At 34.9% G+C, this 19,610-nt stretch overlaps 1 protein-coding gene across 2 annotated transcripts in view; it reads left to right on the top strand.

The window, feature by feature from the left end:
* The window catches only part of QSER1 (glutamine and serine rich 1), a 47,006-nt gene extending 28,160 nt beyond the window's left edge, over positions 1-18,846 (top strand). For both annotated transcript variants that reach the window (XM_049820418.1, XM_049820419.1), the window contains 9 exons: positions 1,358-1,653; positions 3,199-3,315; positions 3,930-4,063; positions 6,390-6,601; positions 8,245-8,382; positions 9,720-9,817; positions 13,372-13,524; positions 14,868-14,963; positions 15,592-18,846. In XM_049820418.1, coding sequence (XP_049676375.1) covers positions 1,358-1,653; positions 3,199-3,315; positions 3,930-4,063; positions 6,390-6,601; positions 8,245-8,382; positions 9,720-9,817; positions 13,372-13,524; positions 14,868-14,963; positions 15,592-15,732 — 1,385 coding nt within the window. In that variant the 3' untranslated portion in view covers positions 15,733-18,846. The remainder of the gene's footprint in view (positions 1-1,357; positions 1,654-3,198; positions 3,316-3,929; positions 4,064-6,389; positions 6,602-8,244; positions 8,383-9,719; positions 9,818-13,371; positions 13,525-14,867; positions 14,964-15,591) is intronic.
* Positions 18,847-19,610: the final 764 nt, after the last annotated feature.

The following is a 19,610-nucleotide window of genomic DNA, read 5'->3' as shown; positions in this document are numbered from 1 at the left end:
CTTCCTGTTTTGTTGTATACAAGACTGTTTGTACATTATACCAGATGCTTAGTAATGACTTCTTTCTTACTTGCTGGTGTTCTGCAGATTTTCTAGTAATTCCCTCTTCTGTCTGTTTTTGCGCATAAGTATGGAAAGACAAATACTAAAACATAGTCTTTTGTTGGTAGTAATAAGTAGCTTCTGTACATTTATCTGCTATTCTGAAGAATGTGTAAATGTACTTGGGGAACTAATAATTTTGTGTCTAACTAAAGCTGTCATAGTTTTCACAGAACAAAAATACAATGTGTTTACAATAATGTGATATGATATATCCCAAAGAACGTATTTCATAGCTGAGAAATTTTACCGAATTGATTTAATGAATCTTCACATATCTGGTATATAGCTTTTGTATTGACACGTTAATTTGATATTTAAATCATTTGTTTTGAATCACTTTCATTAAAATATGTCATGTTATCGTGTTTCTATTCTTTCAAGTGAAAGTCAAGAATTAACAGTGATTGTAGCAAAACTGTAAAATGGTTATCTAAAGTTTGAAGCCAGTTTCCTAAGGATATTAGTAATTATGCTATAGCTAATATAACTTGATTTCTTTTAGATCAGCAAGTCAGTGTTAAAACTAATAAGTATAAAAGAGTATAAAGTAATATCTAAAAAGGATTCTAATTTTTTTCAGGTGGGAAAGAATAATAATTTTGAAAGGTGGGAGTTGCCTTTGGCTCTTTGGCGTAGAGGAGGAGAAGAATGTTCTTTTCCTTCTTTGTTTTATATCATCGGTTCTCACTGCTCATCTCTGTTAATATTAAAAATTATTAGGATATTGCCCAAGTTTTAATCTGGAACTTCCAGTTACATTATCACAAGATATAAACGATAAATGCCCAAAAGTCATACAGCAAATGTTTTCGTATTTCATGTGTATTTTTCTTTCCTTAATCCAATTTAAAAGGACTGTGCTTATCAGCAGATTGGAAACAAGGTTTAGTGTTGTAACCTTTACTGTTGTATTTGGTTATTCACACAAAGTACAACAGTATTTCCTGTTGATAATGTCTGTAACTATCAAATTGTTTTCTAAAGCATTCATCTTTGAATTTCTAGATGCTAACCGATGCAGCAGTTTAATACAAACAGAGGTATACTAGCTACAATATTTTGGTTTCATTTAAGGCTTAGTTGTGACCAAGTTAATGCTTCTATTTTAACTCTTAGAACAGGTGTTTTTCCTAGAACAGTTGTTTTTTAATATGTATTGTAACAGAAAAGAAGAAAAATAAATCTAGTTCCCATTTTATGTTGCTAATCCTTGATAATTTGTTTAACTAAAATTTGGATTTTTTTTCTTCAGAAGCTGAAAAAGTGGCAGTTGTTACTGCTGCCACCACTGCCACTACTGCTGTAATAAAGCAGGAGTCTCCACAGATAACTGCTCCTGTAGTCAATGTGCAGGAGAAAATGAATCCAGCTGACCCCTTAAAAGTAGCTCAACAGGATGCTGTGACTTCAGACCAATTGGCAAAAATACAGGCGACTGTTGCAATAGAAGGATGTACTGATGAGGAGAACATGGACAGTGGAGGAGAGGGCATGTACAGAGAACGTGATGAATTTGTAGTGAAGATTGAAGATATAGAGACGCTAAAGGTAATCCGGATACTTGCTGTGAAGAAAAAAACAAATCATGAAAAATCCTGCATATGCATTTAGTCTCAACAAACTACCAAAAGGAGAAATGATGCAGATTAGTTTTGTGTTTCTATTTTAATACTCCTTGACTGCTGCCAAGGTGCCTTAAAGGTGTCTTTCTAGTGCAGGTTATGAATATGTTTTGTATGTACATGACCCATTTTATGCTACATACATAATGAAGTAAACCTGTGTGCTGTTAACATCTGTTAGAACTTGGAATTACCTTTTTTTAATATTAAAAAGCATAAATTTTTCACAGGCTGTTGACTACCTCTGTTTGTTTGTTTTGTTTGTTTTTGTTTAAGATAGTAGTAGGCTTTCAAGTGTAAGGTGTTGAGGAAATGACTTTTGCAAAAGATCTTGGAATTGTCTTTTCTTCTTTTTTGGAAGAGGTTCTGCTTGCTATTCCAACAAGAAATGGCTTCCATAAGCAACCAGTACAGCACTTCGCATGAGTTTATAGGAATGTTCTTTTTTGTCTTTGATTTCTAGTTTTGGTTTGGTTTTGTTACTTCTCCATTTTAAATTATTCTGCACGTTTACCTTTCCTTTTGTTGCTGTCGTAGCCATCAATGTTCTTACCATTAATTTCTAATACTTTTGATTACTTGTCTATGTGTTCAACCTCTTGAGCTTAAGTTTTAAATCAATTCATGTAGCTTTGTCACATAAGACAAGCGTTACCAATTTTAATATATTCCCTTGTCACTTATAAAACTGATAAAGGTATGTTATGAGGTATTTTTAATTTTAAGCTTTTTTAAAAATTATTTCTTTAGTTATTTAAACAGTCATGAAAAAGGGACCAATACTTGATTATATGTTTTCCAAAAAGAGAGGGGTTTTTGATTAGTATTTTGCGTGTAGGATTTATAGACAATTCTCATTAGAGCTAATAATTACAAATTTGTTTTTAACATAGTTTATTTCTCAAACTACATGAAGAAGAAAGTCAACTTGAACTCATTTTTTTTTTACAGTTAAGTGGAACTGAAAATGTAAAATCTGGTTTACTAATTCATACTGAACTATCTCTTTTCACATTAGTGCAGACATCATGCTGTAATGTACCTGGGCTTCTGCCTCAGGATCTCTAGTGATCTGCAAGCTTTTTGCTACTTGTTGTGATTCTTGCATTTTTGTTTTAAAAAGTATTTCAGAGAGCAAAAGAATAAAAAATTGGAAAGTGTTGTATTGCTTTAAAAAACAAAGTTCTGTGGCTCAGTTGGATGGTACATGAGTTAAGACATCATACCATAGGCAAAGCTGGTTGGCACAACTTCACCACTGAAAGTAAAATTTGTGGTTTGCATTATACTTATTGTAGTTCATGTCATACTGTCTTGATGCAAATGGCACGTAATGACTAAGGGTTTGGAATTTTGAATTACTTATTTCAATTTTATCCCTGGGTAACTTGCTCAAAAAATATAATGCACAAACACACTTCTGGGAGAAAAATAAGCACTGTTTATAGCAAATAATTTTATGTTCTTACAGGTTGCTTTGCAAACAGGAAAAGAGCCTCCAGCTATTTGGAAAGTACAGAAGGCTTTATTGCAAAAGTTTGTTCCTGAAGTGCGAGATGGACAGAGAGAATTTGCTGCTACTAACAGTGTGAGTCTTAAAAATTCCTTAGGAAGCCTCGTGGGAACTGATTTCCCTACTGGAAGTCTAGGAAATGAAATAAAATGTGATTCTGACATACATTCTTAGCAAGCATCCTTGGGGGGGGGGGGGGAGGTTTCTTGATTTCCTCCTACTCTAAAATTCTCTCTAAATATATTAATGGGCAGATTCGTTCCAACATGGGTTCTTTGGTATCATTCAGGCTGTGTAAAGGAACAAGTTTTCACAACCAGAATAAAGTCAGTGGAAGCAGGCTTGTGAACCAGCTGCTTTCCACAAGGGGAGGGATACAGATAGGATAAAATTTCAACAGGCAGCTCTTTGCCAGGCAGATAATCCTTTTGGGATAACACATGGGGATGATTAAATAAAGGGAGAAAATGAAGCCCAGAGTACCTCTTGCCTTATTTTCTTACTTTAAATATTATGTGAAAACCCATTGGAGAATTTCTCTTAAATTATAAATGCTGTAGGATGGTTCATCTTTGTAAGTAAACAAGTTGTTTTTAAACTGACTTTTTTTCTTTAGTATTTAAACTTTTAATTGTCAAACTGAATAATATTACTTAACAGAAACACTTGTGTATTAATTTTTTTTTTAGTATCTTGGGTATTTCGGGGATGCAAAAACAAAATACAAACGAGTGTATGTGAAGTTCATTGAAAATGCAAACAAAAAGGAGTATGTCAGAGTATGTTCAAAAAAACCACGAAGCAAACCTGTACAGTCAGCAAGGTATTTTATTTCAAATTGTTTTTCATTTTGCCCTATTGTGTTCATATTAAGAACACACCTATTTTAATAAACAAGACTTATAACTCAAGATTATGTTAATTCAGCCTTAAGCTGTAAACTGAGAACTGTGTGTTTTGCTTTAAGAAATTAGATATAAATTACTGCTGTATCATGACTTCCCTACCTTGAATCTCTGGATTGCAGTAATCATTCATTTTAGAGGTGTTAGGGCTCTGCATGCCATTTCTTTCTGTCATCTTTTGCCCTGTTGCTCAACATAAGGATAGAAGCCTACAAGTGTAATGATTCTAATTTTTTGCATGTTTTCTCCTATCCAGTGGACTTTGCAGGTTAGGTATGTTTTTCTAGATTGCTTTAATGACTGTCCTGTCCCCGTATACTAGAAGTATCATGCTTTCTTCTCAGTCCTGGAAAGTTGAATTTAAAAACAAAAGTTCAATTCTGAAGTTGGTTGTCACAAGGATGTTTTTCCTTTTTTAATATGTCCTTGCACACTGAGGGTATTTTACTTATTGCACCTGCCCAACCCCCCTCACCCCAAAAAGCCTTATCACTTTGAGTCATCTCCTGTAACCTTTATCCACGCCTTAAAATCAGTAATTCCAGTAGTATCTCTTTTAAACTACCAACAAGGATAAATAAAACCCAAACAAATCTGTCACTCTGGAGAGCCATGTAAAGAATGCAGGGCAAACATAGTGTGGTTTTGACTATTCCAGTAAATATACTACTGGTCCTGCAAAACGTTATGACTGTAAGTGTGTCTCACACATGTACTTTGGCTATCTCTGAGATTTCCTCTGTCACCTTCCTTCTGATAAGGTTTTCACTGTCATTCACTTACTAAGGGTTTTGCTATTGCATTTTGTGTTGATGTTTGATCGTGCTTTTGGAAAAAATTGCAGACATACAAAATCTTTGTACAAAAATGTACAAACTCTGTCATGCTTTAATGCTTAGCTTATTTTATCTTGTCACAATTTCACATGATATCTGAAGATTTTCTCTCTCAATGGATTTTCAATAATTATAATTTAATGCAAATATGTTTTCTTTACCAGATGTTAGTAAACATTAATGAAAAAAGTTACAGTGCTCTTCATTCAAGAAATAACTTGGGTTTTAAGTCTAGTTTGCTCTCAAAGAAAGCAATGCTGTCAGATAATCAATTTTTTAACATCATGATCTACTTAAAACTAGCTAGGATTTTGATACTCTTTTCTTTCTTGGGCTACAGAAAGCTGTTCCAGAACCTGTCCTCCAGTGCTCTGAAACAATCCTGTCTTTTAACAGACCATGATCTTGATTAGCTTGTATCCATATGTTCTTCTCTCAGTACTGTTTTTTGGCTTTTATTTCTGTCTTTCTGTGGTGTTTTTACTGCATGATGTATTTCTGGAGAGCAGTCAGGTTCCACCTCTGTCATCATTTCACTAAGATGGATTAATCAAGGTCTTCCAACTTCCTCGTCTAAGGCAGGCTTTCCATTCCTCTAATCATTCTAGTATCTATTGTCTCCATCCATTTTGGTTTGAAATCTTCATCTCGGACAGATGACTAAAATTGTGCTCAATGTTCCAGAAAATACTAACAATGTTTCTACTGTACATTTCACTGCTTTCCCATTTGAGCTTTCTCATTTCTACAAAAAAAACCACTTGCCTAGCACTTCCCAGAATTGTATTCCCTGCCATATTCTCAAAACTGTAGTGCATTATTAGTCCTAAAGTACTTAACTTTGCACTTACGATGTTAAGTTTCCTTTTTGTTTTCCTGTTTTGAGTGGTGGGAAGCAGAAAGGAGAGGAGTTTTCTGGTTTCTTATTCGAGTCCTCAAGATCCTGCATTTCCTGCATTTTTACCTGAATGATACTCTCTCCCATCTTAGTATGGATACAATATCCCAAATTTAATTTGTCAGTGAATCTCATTGATTACTAGTATTTGTTCAAGTCTGTCAAGTCTGGGTTTTTTCATGAAGTAATCAATTTTAATATTGGCTCCAATCTCCTATAGCTCGTAAATTCTACTAATATTGGGCAATTTAAACCTTCTGTGCCTGTTTATCTAGTTATAAAATTGGAATACTATTTAATCATAGATAGTTGAGAACCATTGTTAAGCATTATATCAAAAATATAGTAGTATAGTGCATATGACCTAATTCCTAGTTACATGTGACAATGAAATAAGTATATATAATCCATGAGGAATATATTCTGGTTAAATAAGACTATAGCTATTTTATTAATGCCAAAACTTGTGTGGTAATTATTTTCATAAAGATTGTCTTCATAATATTGCAGGACTATTCATTGCAAACCTAGTAGCAGCAACAACAAAACCCCTGATCCACCAACACCAAAACCAACAGCAACAAAAGTCTCTTCTGTGAAACCCAAAGCTAAACAGCCAAAGGTAAAGGCTGAACCACCACCAAAGAAAAGGAAAAAGTGGAAAGAAGAATTTTCATCTTCCCAGTCTGATTCTTCACCTGAGGCTCAGAGTGATGAGGATGGTGAGCGAGATAGAATTGTTAGCATCTAGGCCCATTCGAACTTAACTGAAAATATTATTATAAAAACACGTTGCTTGATCTTGCAAATTGTTCTTTACTACCCTCAGAAAAAAAAGTTAAAATCTGACACTGCCACGCAGAATTGTTTTCTTAAAACTTTTTACTTGTTTTTTATGTATGAGCAAATGTGTGCAACTGAAGTTATCTCAAATGTAGTTTATCAGTGAGATAAATATATTTTTACTACTTGCTTTCTAAGATGGGTACAATTGTAGGAGGAGGAGCTGATTCGATTTTTCGAATACATCTCAAGAATCAGATTCTTTGTTAATTTTCCACTGCAACTCCATGTCATGTCTAAAATAACATTCCTGCAATGCTTGTCTGCATGCAGATTTGGGCAGAATTCAGATGTTACTGTTGTTTTTTCAAAACCCAAGGAGAAAAAGCAGTTGAATTTTTGGCTGCTTCGTTGCTTGTCTAAATGCCAGCTGTTCAAATGCAGCCTGCTGAGCAGATTTGCTGTTATGACATTCATGGTGTCTTTGGAACGTTGAGGTACAATGTTTGCAGTAGTTTTCCAGAACAGAAAAGAATTTTTGTAGTGTACAGTGTTTATAGAGATTACCTGTGGTAGCAGATACACAGTGCATTTTGCTTTTTGTTGTTGTTGTTGTTTATTTCCTGTATGTTTGAAGTTAAGGTGCATTGTATCCATGCTTTGTATTGCTGCATTTCCAAAGCACATTGGCCTCAGTGGCTTTAACTGCAGATAAGCTAGGGTTGGTGTACTGGAACAGTGCCTCTGCTGAGGGCAGCACCTTTAAAATAGTATTTTTCAAGCAAACTTACCAAAATAACCATTAGTATGTACAATTGTCTATATTTAAAGTTTCAAGTAACCTGGTGATGATAGTCGTCCATAGAAATGTGGATATCTGAGAAAGTTTAACAGCCCTGCTAGCTAAATTACTGCAAAATACTGGTATTGTACACAGAGCCTATAAAAAGCTCCAGAATGCTTACAATTACTGATGGCTACTCCATGTGCATGTTTAAAATTTCTGTCTATAAAAAAATAAAAGCTTCCTCAGAATAAGTACAAATATGCCTACATTGCTTTGCTGGTAAAATTTGTTTTATGTGTTTTTTTGGAGTTGGACAATTAGGTGGGGTTGACTTCAGTGGTATGCAGGCTCCTAAGTGACATTAGTGCTTTTGAATGTTTTTCTATTGGATGACTTCAAATTTTGTGGTTTTAGAAGGTACTTGCATTGACATGAAACCTGCATTTAGGGCACTTTGCTTGTCTGAAGTTACTCGTTATCCCTTTTCTCTAGGCTTTCTTCTACAATAATAGAAAAATGTTTAAATTCCCTAAAATATTATAATCTAAATGCTGATAGTTATGAGTAATTGTATGTGTTTCTACAAAAAAATTGTACCGTTTGTACCAGATTTGGCATTTGTACCTGGCTTTGGTGTGCAAGTAGAGTATGATTTCTGATTGTACTGAGTTTTAATCTCTTGGGATACCAGTAGGGGTCACTTTTGTGTTTAAGAGACAAACCTTGAGTTTTGAAAAACACAAGTATTTGCAGGCTCTTGTAGAAAAAAATCATTATATTCCGATTAATTTTCAGAGCTTGTACCTCCAGCTCCCCTTGTTACTCGCTTTTTGAACACAAGAGCTATGAAAGAGACTTTTAAGAGCTACATGGAGTTGCTTGTTAGCATTGCCTTGGATCCAGACACAATGCAAGCTTTGGAAAAGAGCAATGGTACAGTATGGTTAACATTTGTATGTTTTTATTAAATTTTAAGGTTACTAATCAGTAAAGTGAATGTATTTAAAGAACAAACAAACAAAAAAAACAGAAAAAAAGCCACCAAACTTTTAGCTTCATACCAGATATGAAGAACGCTTTACGCAAATTATGTGTGTGCATAAATATATATTTGCACTATCTCTTTGCATAATCAGAGTAATTTGGAAATACTGTTTTGTCCGCTTTGTTACATTAGGCTTGTGCTGTGAATGTCAAAACTGAGATCTTTGTTTCTGCTGTTACTATCTTTTAAAAATCTTAGCAAATATTTATTTCAGATTACAGCGTTTCAAGTGTGTGTTTACTTTCTGATTAAGAAATACCCTTATAACTATAAGTAGTTCCGGGTTTTGCTGCTGTTAAAAATTCTGCTTTTCAAACTCTGAAACCTTAAAATTCTGATCAGAGACAATTGTATTCCTTTTTTTTTTTTTGAGGAGAAAATGCCTGGACTTACTTACTGTAGTGGACTCCAGGATACAAGTCAAAACTGTTCTATTTCTCAAGATTTAGCAAAACACTCATGTATAAAGATGAAGGTCCCAAAAGAACAATCATTTCACGTATTATTTAGTTGCAGTCTGTTGTTTTGTACTACATTCTGTTTGCCTGTATTAAAAAAACATATTTTCTAGACTCTGTTTTCCTGGTTTGCTCTGGTTGTGCATCAACGCACACTTATCTCAAGATTTCATACCTGTGCATTATGTTGGTGGTCCCACTAAAACCAAATAAATTGACTTTATAAATAAAAGACTCCATACCAAGCTGTAAATTTTCATTCACGGCCACATGCCTATGTTTAAATGCATATTGTGCAATTTACGGTGGTTTATCAGATAACTTTTATCAGTAAGCACTTTCCTCACTTTCTTTTGTTATAAAAGCCAGCAGAGTCATCTCTCGTTATATGGAATAGCAAATGTCAAAACCACATACTTGTCTTCATAAAACTGCCAGCTGTATTGCACAGAAGAGGATTATCTAGGAAATGGTTTGAAATTGTCTATAAGATTTATGCTCCGTAGTGCTCTATCTTAATTTTTTTCTTTTAACAAAGGCAGAGAAGGAGCAAGATTGCAGTCAGCAATTAAACTGCATAATATCTAGACCAGTTTTGCAGGGTGATCAAAAAAAAAAAGAGATTTTGAAATTAGTTTATGTGCAAATCACATTATTTTTTATGTCCACGTTTTATGTTAATGGGTTGAAGTATATATTGAACAGGAATCTCACTACTCCGTGTCTCTTCATAATCAACTGCTATGGGGTTTTTATGTGTCTTTTAGATGAGCTACTTTTGCCTCACATGAGAAAAATTGATGGTATGCTGAATGACAATAGGAAAAGGCTGCTTTCCAAATTACGCTTGGATCATACTTTCAAGGTATTCTCTTTTAAATTATAAGATTTTTAAAGTAACGTTATAAGTCAGTCATTGAATGCGTACCATGCAGGCACAACTTAAAACCCAGAAGGCAAATTTGTAACTGAAGTGAATATGGATTTGAAAGAGATGCTATAAATTCGGTGCTTGTGTGTGGCATTTGGAGAACATTTTGTGATGGAGGAGTTTATACTGCAAAGGTAAAGTTTTAGTTTTACTCCCCATGCTTTCTGGTTCATTCTCAAGCATTTTATTTTTCTTTCAAGCTTCTCAAGTTTGCCAAAAGAAAATGTGTTTCCTGTTCTAGAGCTTTTGGTTAAGTGATTGATTGCATAAAAATCTTAATAAACTTTTACATGAAATAGCTACGCTGTGGAGCAGATGTCTGAACTTCTTTGAAGTGGAGAACATGATCAGAGTAGTTTAAAACCAGGACAGAGAGACTTGAGAACAACTCATTTGTGCACTCTTTTATCTATCTTCAGCATGGATGGTTGGGAAAAGTGTGGATAACAAGCCCATATTACAGCAGCTTTGACACAGTAATAAAAACCAGGTCTGGATGTGGACAGGGAAGAGAGCAGCCGTACCATCTCAATAGAGAGAAGGTAAACAGGAGGATAATCACTGTGGTTCCCACTGTTCCCACCCACCCTCCAAGCAGCAATGCAGATTTCGAAAGTGCAGTAACGCGAATTAAGGGTATTTTCAGTCATGTCTGAGAACTAGTTGTCGATGTCTATAATCAGACTGATAATTCCTGTAACAATTACAAGAACAGTAACGCAGACCGTCTATAAACACCATCAGACCAAACTTGCTCTTTTGCCTGTCTTTCTCCTGTCCCCTTATGTCCACAATACAGAGACACTTGGAAAATTAGTTGTCTCTCTGTACTGCTCTGTGCTTCTTTTTGAGAGCTAGGTGAGGAGGGAGGTAATAGCAGACTTGACAGTTCTGCTTTTTCATCATGAAATCTTGAAAAGATCTTTTTTTTTTCCACAGCTCATTCCTGGTAAGTCTTGTGGGACGCTAAGTGACCTTGTTTCAGGGATGAGAACATCATCGACTAGTGAAACAGCTTTAATTCACGTGATTCTTGAACTTTTTATTGTTCATTAGGCTGTTTTCCCAACAGCTGTAAAATTTGTACCTGTTTGAACAGAATTTCTTGTGGCTTTCTCCTTACAGTAGGAAGGCATGGGGAGGGCTGTGTATTTTGAAACCATACACAGACCCTCAGAGAGGTGGCATGTATTAACCCTCCTTTTGTGGCAAGAGTTTTGTGTTAGTAGTTACTTCTATAGCTACTTCTTTTAGCCTGACTATGCAGAGAAGATAGGCCACATTAAGTTAGGTTAAGAATTTGTAGAATTCTGGTTACATTCACAGTACACACAAAGTGAGAGGTGGCTTATTTTGGGTTTTCCCAAGTTTAAGGGAAAAAAGCTAATATATTCGTCTGTAATACTAACAGCTGCTTACTCATTTGGAGTTCATAACTAATATAATAGGTTTGCTCTATGTTCACTTAGAAGCAGATTACGTATCATATCTCTAAAGTTAGCTTAAGCTTGTATTTCATCATGATCTGCAAGAAGTTAACAGAGTTATGGATGTAAGGAAGGGATCTGCTTGTGATGTAAACTGCGAGATAAAAAACCTTTTATGTTTGCCTTCTGTTCTGATGGTACCAACTTGTGCCATTCTTGGGTCAATATTTTGGACAAAAATGAAACACCTATTTGTCATCATAAGTGTTTGTGATGGTTAGGAAAATGTGCTTGATACTCTTTAAGAATCGGGTTAATCTGATGATTAATACAAGAAAGTCTGCTTCTGTTCCAGCTTTGATCAAATGACTAGTTCAGATATTAGAGTTGAATGAAGCACTGAAGCAAGCAATAAGTGAAAAATACCGTTACTGTTCATGAGTATCATTCAGTTTGAGTATTTTTACTATTCTGCATTGAAAAGCCTGGATGAATTTTAACATTTTTCCACCCACTGGATACAATTGTTACTACAGTATTAATATTACAAACAAACAATTTGTATTACATTACAAACCAAATCAGACACTGAAGTTAACAGTCAGTGTTTGGTAGTTTTGCCTGTAACATTCTTTATAGTTCTAACAGTTTATTGTGTCCTTCGGGTTATAGTTTTTTATAAACAAAATTAGGAAATACTGCTGTTGCTTTAGCTGAAGCTCAGTAAATGAAGCATCTTAGTGGAATTGTGTAAATTTAATTTGGAAATAATTATCAGCATTTTATGTCTTGTGCTCTCAAAGATGCAGAGATCACTAGTATTTTTTCCATCATTCTAATTTAAATTTGTCTGGTTTAAGTCAGTGGTCTGGCCATGTAAACTGTTGTGGTTAATAGGAATTCTCCAGAGGAAGGCAATGGGAACTCTTCAGAGGAAGGCAGAAGTGGCCAAAGTCCCTTGACACTCAAAGTCAGCCTTCAGAAAGGCTATTACAGTGGATAGAAACCTGTGGTTCCAGTTTGAAAGTATTGCAATGAATATTGTATATGAACAGGTTAGCTAGTTGAGGTTACTACTACCACTATGCAACTATCTCTGTGCAGTAGATTTTCTAGCTTTTTACTAAGACAGCTGAGGTATATGAAGTGCTAAGAAAATATAGGCAGGGGAGGTTTTTGAATTCTAGTACTGCTTGTTAAAAGAAATTTAGTCAACTACGTATTTTAACCCAGTAGTCCAAATTAGGTCCTTAAGCTGCAGCTTTGGTACATTTTTCTGTATGCCTGACTTTTTCCCTCATACTGGCGTATAATACAAAGATATATATGTTCATTTAACTTGAAATACTTTTTTCAGGACCAGGTTATATAGCATAACAGAACTATTTCAGAGCAGCTGCAAACATAATGCTGTGTTTGTACGGTGAAGTTGTATTCAAAATTACTCATGCAAATAATGTAGAACTGAAGCTGGTAGAAATCCTGTGAGTTCACTCCCATGAGTTAATATGTCTTAAAAGCTTGTGCTTTTTTGAACCAGCCATCTATTTCACTGTGCATAAGCTCTTCTACCTTACAGATACGATAAGAAGCAATTAATTTGTGTTTTACAAAAGCTGGGGCAAAACCTGTGAAGATAACTTAGGCATCCAATCCCTCCTGCAATTGGCAGACTTCCCATGCCTGACTAGGCAATTAAGTACTTGGGCATCTCCAAGTAACTTGGCCTTAGAGATTCTTGAGTAGAAATGGAATGGAAAGCATTTTAAAAGGTAAAAATTGCCTAGTGGAGCCTTTTTTTTCTCTTTGTAAAGAAAGAATCACAGATGATAATCTGAGATACAATAAAAGGATCTTCTCTTCTTGAAAAATTATAGTAGTCAAGAACAGGTGGTCGTGCTTTTCAAACTGTGTATGCTTGCTTGATCTGGTGAAGACCTTTTAGCAGGTCTTTGTGGAAGAATAAATTGTTTTATAATAGGCCGCAATCTAACTTTTCAAAGAAAAATGGCCATTCTTGAATTTTTCATAATCCTTTTTCTGTATGTGCTCTCTTTAAAGAATGCTTTGGAAAACTTTCCTGAACTGACAGTGGTCACTCGGGATTCTAAGACAAAAAGTGGAGGAACATCTGTGTCCAAGATCAAAATGAATGGTAAAGCTTACAACAAGAAAACACTGAGGGCTTCTAAATCAACCACTAAATTAGCACAGGTGGGTGTTCAGAGGGTTTATTGCTGCCACCATCTGACTTCTAATATGATAACCACATTTATATAAAATACTGCTTCATGTATTAGGTTTTTTTGCTAGATTTATCAAAATACAAAATCTTCGTTGAGTGAATTGCTTTTTCTGTAACAAGGGAATGTTAAAAAACAAGATTTAAAGCAGTATATTAAACCATTGTTTTAACTCATCTGTGAAACATCGTTATATTCCAGTAGAGAGACAAAATACAATAAATCATTTCATAATTATTCCCCTATTTCAGTTCTATGTTTAGACCCAAATGCTCTTATCCTGTGTATTTATACAGGAAGCCTTCTGTAGCAACTACTCAAGATTGCAGGGAGATGAAGTAATAGTATGCTGCTTCCCTTATGCAGGCAGCAGTCGGTAGGTGTAGTTGGATGGGAAGGAAGAGGTGAGCTCTGCTCTTGCTGTGCTTCTCACCTCTTGTAGCGCGCCGAACAGCAGAGCCCTGCTAGAGCCCATTCTGCTTCTGTCACCACAGACCCTGTTTCTGCATAGCAGTCAGCCTCCTGGACTGTTGCTGAAGCAGGAACATTTTGCCTTCAACATTGCGGTTGTGGTAAAATCACTGTGTAACTTGTAACGATAACAGTTCCTTAAACTTGCTGCTAAATCTCTAAAGTAAATGATATAATGTCTTCTAGATCAAAAATGAAAAAATAGTACTGTAAAAACTGAGACTAGATAATGCTTTTTAAAATTTAGTTCTTTATTGCTCCTTTCCTCATTTCCAGTGACAGAATGAAGGTGTGTATCTTAAATTAAAAAAAAAAAGTTTTAAAAAGTAACATGGTAAAGCTTGAGGTGTACGCATTGTTTATTTCCATAGTGTTCTTAGGGAACAGTAGATAGTGGCTAGACAAATGACCTGTAAATACAGGCCACATTCATATTTCTTGCCAAAGTAACGTAGAAGTATAGATCAGCTCTTCCGAAGCACGAACTACATGGTTTTTTTGCAATGATACACATCAGTCTGGTAGAAAAATAGTTAAGCTTTGGTAATTCTTGCAGTAGTTCTTGAAAAGGGGGTCTCTTGCCCATTTTAGACTTGAATGCATTCAGGAGGATTGAAAGCATTCTTAAACCTAGTTTTGACAAAATAACTTGGTAGGAAAAGTGGAGATAGGAGATAATTGTGATGTAATATAAATTACAGTACCAAAATATGCCAAAGCAATTATTTGAATGAAGTACTCCATTTCTGAGTTGTTGAAGAAAATTACAGAAGAAAATGTCTTATCATATCTCTGTCTTGGAAAATAACATGAATTTACCTAAAACAACTGTTCTTTTTGCAGGAGTTTACAGTAGACCCAGAAAAAATACAGTTGTATTCTTTGTATCACTCACTCCATCATTACAAATATCACATATATCTAACATGTAAGGAAGAGGTAAGTATTGTTCTCTTTGAGATACTTTTACATTCATTGAGGGAATTTGAGGGAATTAAGTCCAACTAGAGGGACTGTTCTCTTCTTCTTGGTAAATGGGGATGGATTGTGGCTTCCTATTTTAATTAACTCATTATGGCAAAGAAGAGGGCATGCTGAGCACATATGTTGCCCCTAACGGGCACTGATGCCCAGAACATTAAGAGATGAGGCTTACAAGATTTGTGTGAAATCATTTCCCTCAGGATAGGTAAGCATTCTTCACTGTTATCCAAAATAAATGAAACAAATTTTATCAGTGTGTGTAACTCCTCAGATCTAGACGCTACTTTTTGTCTTAGAATGCCCACTCCTTTATTTTTTTTTTCTGTAAATCCTTGGTGGAAATATTCCAGGTAGCAGAAATATGAGAATTGAGCTCTGGCTCAGTTGTCAAGAAATGCATTTTTGGGGGCATTTTCCATTGTTTTTAAAGCTTAAAGGTTTTCTTCCAAAAAAAGTTTCATATTTAACTGCAGAATATGATAAAAATGAAAATTGTGAAATGCTGTCAGCCTAACATGTATATGTGTATGCATCTCTCTCTCCCTCCCTCCCTCCCCCCCCCCCCTTTTTTTTTTTTAAATAGATTTCTTCTGTTCAGAAGAAGAGTGCAGATCTAGGACAGGAAGAGATTGTGCAGTTGTGCATGAAAAATATAAAATGGGTGGAGGATCTTTTTGAAAAGTTTGGTGAACTTTTGAATCGTGTCCAGCAGAAATGCTCATAACAAAAATGTATCCCAAATCTCACATTTTTCTACAGCACTAACCTGATGGAACAGAAAGCTCAGAGAGAGGCTCTGATTTCTTTTACAATGCCAGACTGCGTTCTTGTTTGTAGCCATTTTTATTTCTCTTTATGGAACTTTGTGCCTTGGCTCTTGCTAAGGAAAAGTGATGCTGCCAAGGAAATCAGTCCTTTGGAGATGGAACTAAACGTAAACCTAACCACATTTTTAACCTGAAGAATTATTTTCTATTTTGTAAACTATTGGATAACTTAGTTTTATTTTCAGAAATGTTTTTGACAAGTGATAAACCATGCACTACATATACTTTTTTCTTTATTGCTAAAAAGATAACAACACTTAAAATACTACAGATTTTTTCATCCCCGACTAAGCAACAGAAAAGGCAGCGTTGGGGTGAACTAATTTTTACATGTCTGGCCACCAAATTTAGAGTTTTGTACATTTTGTGAACAGAGCCGGAGTGACACCAGTTTCTGCATAAGTATATTGCCATCATAAAATCCAGAAATGTCATTATGCTTTATGGACTCCTTTTACTATTGTCATGTTCAGGAGACTGAACATGGAGTTGGTGCAATCCTATGACTGCTTTTTGTGTCAAATTATATTGTAATGAAAGACAATGACCTTAACTATTTTCCCTGTTTTGAAGAAAAAAAAATATTTTCCTTTATACTGTGTTTTTTTTTCTTTTGGAAAAAAAATTTCAATTGTACATTTTATCTCACTAATAGTTGTATTTTTCACAGAGAAAATATTGTGGTTAAAATTGTTTCATGTATCTTTGTAATACACTTTCCATTGTTTTCAGTAAATCCTATTCATTTATATGTTGATTTCATATTGTAAACTATATATCTCGAGGTAACCCTTTTGTTTATACAGGTTTGCTTCAGTGTTAACCAGAATAATGCATACTAGACTAGTTTTGCTTTAAGTGTAGTTGTGTTAGACACTGCAGTTATATTCTGATACGTGAAAATAAATTTTTTACTAAACTAGCACTTGATTAACTGAGAGTTTAAATGAAGAGCTACTACACTATCTTCGTCAACAAAGATTGATGATTATTGAATAGACTATATGCAGTGTTAAACACAGCTTACATAATTGTTTGTAGAACTGGCAGTTGCAGAGCTGTTCTCTTTTTGGTGCCTTTCAAGTCTTCAGACATCTTTGTAGCTTTTTTCCCCCCTCCAGTTTGTTAACAGTTGGTAGTGCCACTAGTCACACTCAGACAATGAATGTAATGGGCTCTAATCAGGAAAACGTTTTCTTTAAATTTGCCAACAGAATGCCTTACTGAGTCATTCAGAATGGATATGTATTCTACTGGCGTCCTAAAAAAATAGTCATGTTGGTCTTTTTTCAGATAACATAGAAAAAAAATTCATTCCCTTATCCTTTCACTGCCACTTAGTGCCTTAATTTCAGCCAAGAAAGCAGGGTTCACTATTCATTGGCCAAATGAAATAATGTTCATTGCCATGTGACCTTTTTCCCCGTTACCTGTTTTGATCCTATTTAGTTGTTAAATATTCATTAGACCTTAGAACTATAAAGAGTTTAATGAATAGATGTGAAAATGAAATGATTTGATCTTGAGTAATCAAATAGAGGTTTGAATATTAAAGTATGTACAGAATTTTAGCTGATTAGTTTTAGAACCTTGTAGGATGTTTACCGTATTTCCAAAGCTTTTCATCTTTTAAAAGCAATAATTCTCTTTTACAATTTGTATGCAGACTACAGTGAACAGAGATGGGTATGTGCCCTTGCCTTTTTTAAAGCCTCTTTGTGGTGGTTTTGCTTTAAAAAGGGAGGTCACTATCATGTTAATAGATGCATTGTGCTACTGCTATGTCTACTATAATCAAGGAGAGCGAGATGGGTTTGGGTTTAGGAAGAATGCGCAGATTGTTGGAGCAATCATGAAGCTAATTCATTTTCACGGTGAAATGAAGGGGAGCCACAGGGTTGAACAGTTGCTGTTGTTTCAGTCGTACTGTGTTGAATCTGGTAGGAGCTAGAGTTTATATGGTGAAATAACACAGCAAAGTTAACAACATTGGCAGCAATCAGCTAAAATTATTTTAATGTAAATATGCACACTGGAGATATAGTAGAAATGTGCCTGGTATACTCTTTAATCAATAGTGGGGGTTCCCCAGTTTACTTGGTGTATTCCCTTATTGGTGGGGGTGGTTGGCAGTGTGTGTAGATTCATGAGAGATATTTACTTGCCCAGGCAGAGTTCTGTTGTCACATTAGTGATATGCACAGCACAGTTTGGGAATTCCTAATCTGTAGTTTTAAAAATGATTAGGATGCAGACTGAGGGAACAATCAAGTTGGCTCCTTGATGGTATAGTAAAGAACTCGTCAAACTTTGTGTCTCATGCGTCCGTTCCTAATATGACTATGAAGCAACTAATTGAGAGGGGTCTCTGTGCTTTCTAAATGATTTCTATACTGCTACTGTATACTTAACTGTAGATTTTTGAATCTAGAAGTAGCTTTAGGAAGGTATTTGCTTTAATCCAAGTCCTTAGAAGCTGAAAAAAGAAATGAGAGGCTTTTGGAATAGTTTGTCCCTATTTAAAAAGAAGGTAATTTTAGCAACAACCATTTAAAAAAACCCGAACAAACAAAAAAAGCGGCCAGGATGCTCTGCACTGCCATAGAAGGTGACCTGGCGTATTTTTGGCTGTTTTATTCCCAAGGCCAGTTAAACAAGCACTGTGCCTGTAGAAGACAGGAAAAACCTGTCTTGAATAAAAGTAACTACCCCAGGCTATTAAAGGTTAATATAATGGAGCTTCCATCTTTGTCTTCAGCTGCAAAAATGGTGGCTGGATTATTAATTTACCAAATTAGAATAAGTAAAAACATGGAACTCTCAAGTGTGTTGGAGGATCATAAATTAAAATAAAGCTTTCTTAGTGGGATTGAAGAGGCTTTTTATACTGAAGCAAACTTAGAAAAAAATCAATGTACAGATTACTTTTTTTGCACAAATACTTTGCTTTGTTTTATTGCATTTTAGATAATTCTGCATCCACACCTCAATTCCCCACCCCCCCTTTTTTTTTCCCCTCCTTGAATTAACAGTGAGGTCTTCATCCCTTAACATCTGACAGTGGAAACTGAGCATTCATTTGACTTCAAGAGAAGATGCACTAGGAAAGAACAAAACCCTCCTTAGACTATGAATTAGCAAAACAGAAATTAAAGTAATTGCATGATGAATTATTTGCTTTTTAATTCCACTATTTTGTCCTTTAGTATGGCATCCCATTTGCATTGGGTTTGTTTTTATTGAAATACAATATTTCTCTTAAAGGCAGGTTTTCTTTGAGATGCTACTTCCAAAGTTTTGCTAGCAAAAAATCAGAGACAAAATTGGATTGAGAAACTTTCTGAAAATGGCTAAGAACTTTAGGGTCTTTGAAGTTCTATGGCATGTATTGTATTCATATATTGTCAAAATGAAATACTACTTTTTAAAAAGTCAGATCTTACAGGCTGTCTTCCAAGTAAATGATTTCCATAGGGAAATATATTTTAAATATTATTTAAATATTTACTATTTAAAACAATTTTAAAACAGAAAAGCTAATACTATGGTCACAAAATGTCAGTTGTGTCATCAGCCATTTCTTATTTCATTGCCAACACTTGACATTTGGTCTCTCTTACCCTATTACTTACCTGTGCATTACACAATGCACATTCTGCCATATCTTATTGTTTAAGCTAATATTAACATGTCATTGGTAACAAATGCATGTTTTTCTGCATATCTCCTCTACATACGGCAAAAATGAAGCTAGGGCTAATTAAGAGACACTTTA

The sequence above is a fragment of the Accipiter gentilis genome, chromosome 17 (assembly GCF_929443795.1).
Source record: "Accipiter gentilis chromosome 17, bAccGen1.1, whole genome shotgun sequence".
Lineage (NCBI taxonomy): Eukaryota > Metazoa > Chordata > Aves > Accipitriformes > Accipitridae > Astur > Astur gentilis.
This window is presented reverse-complemented; position numbering and strand designations above follow the sequence as displayed.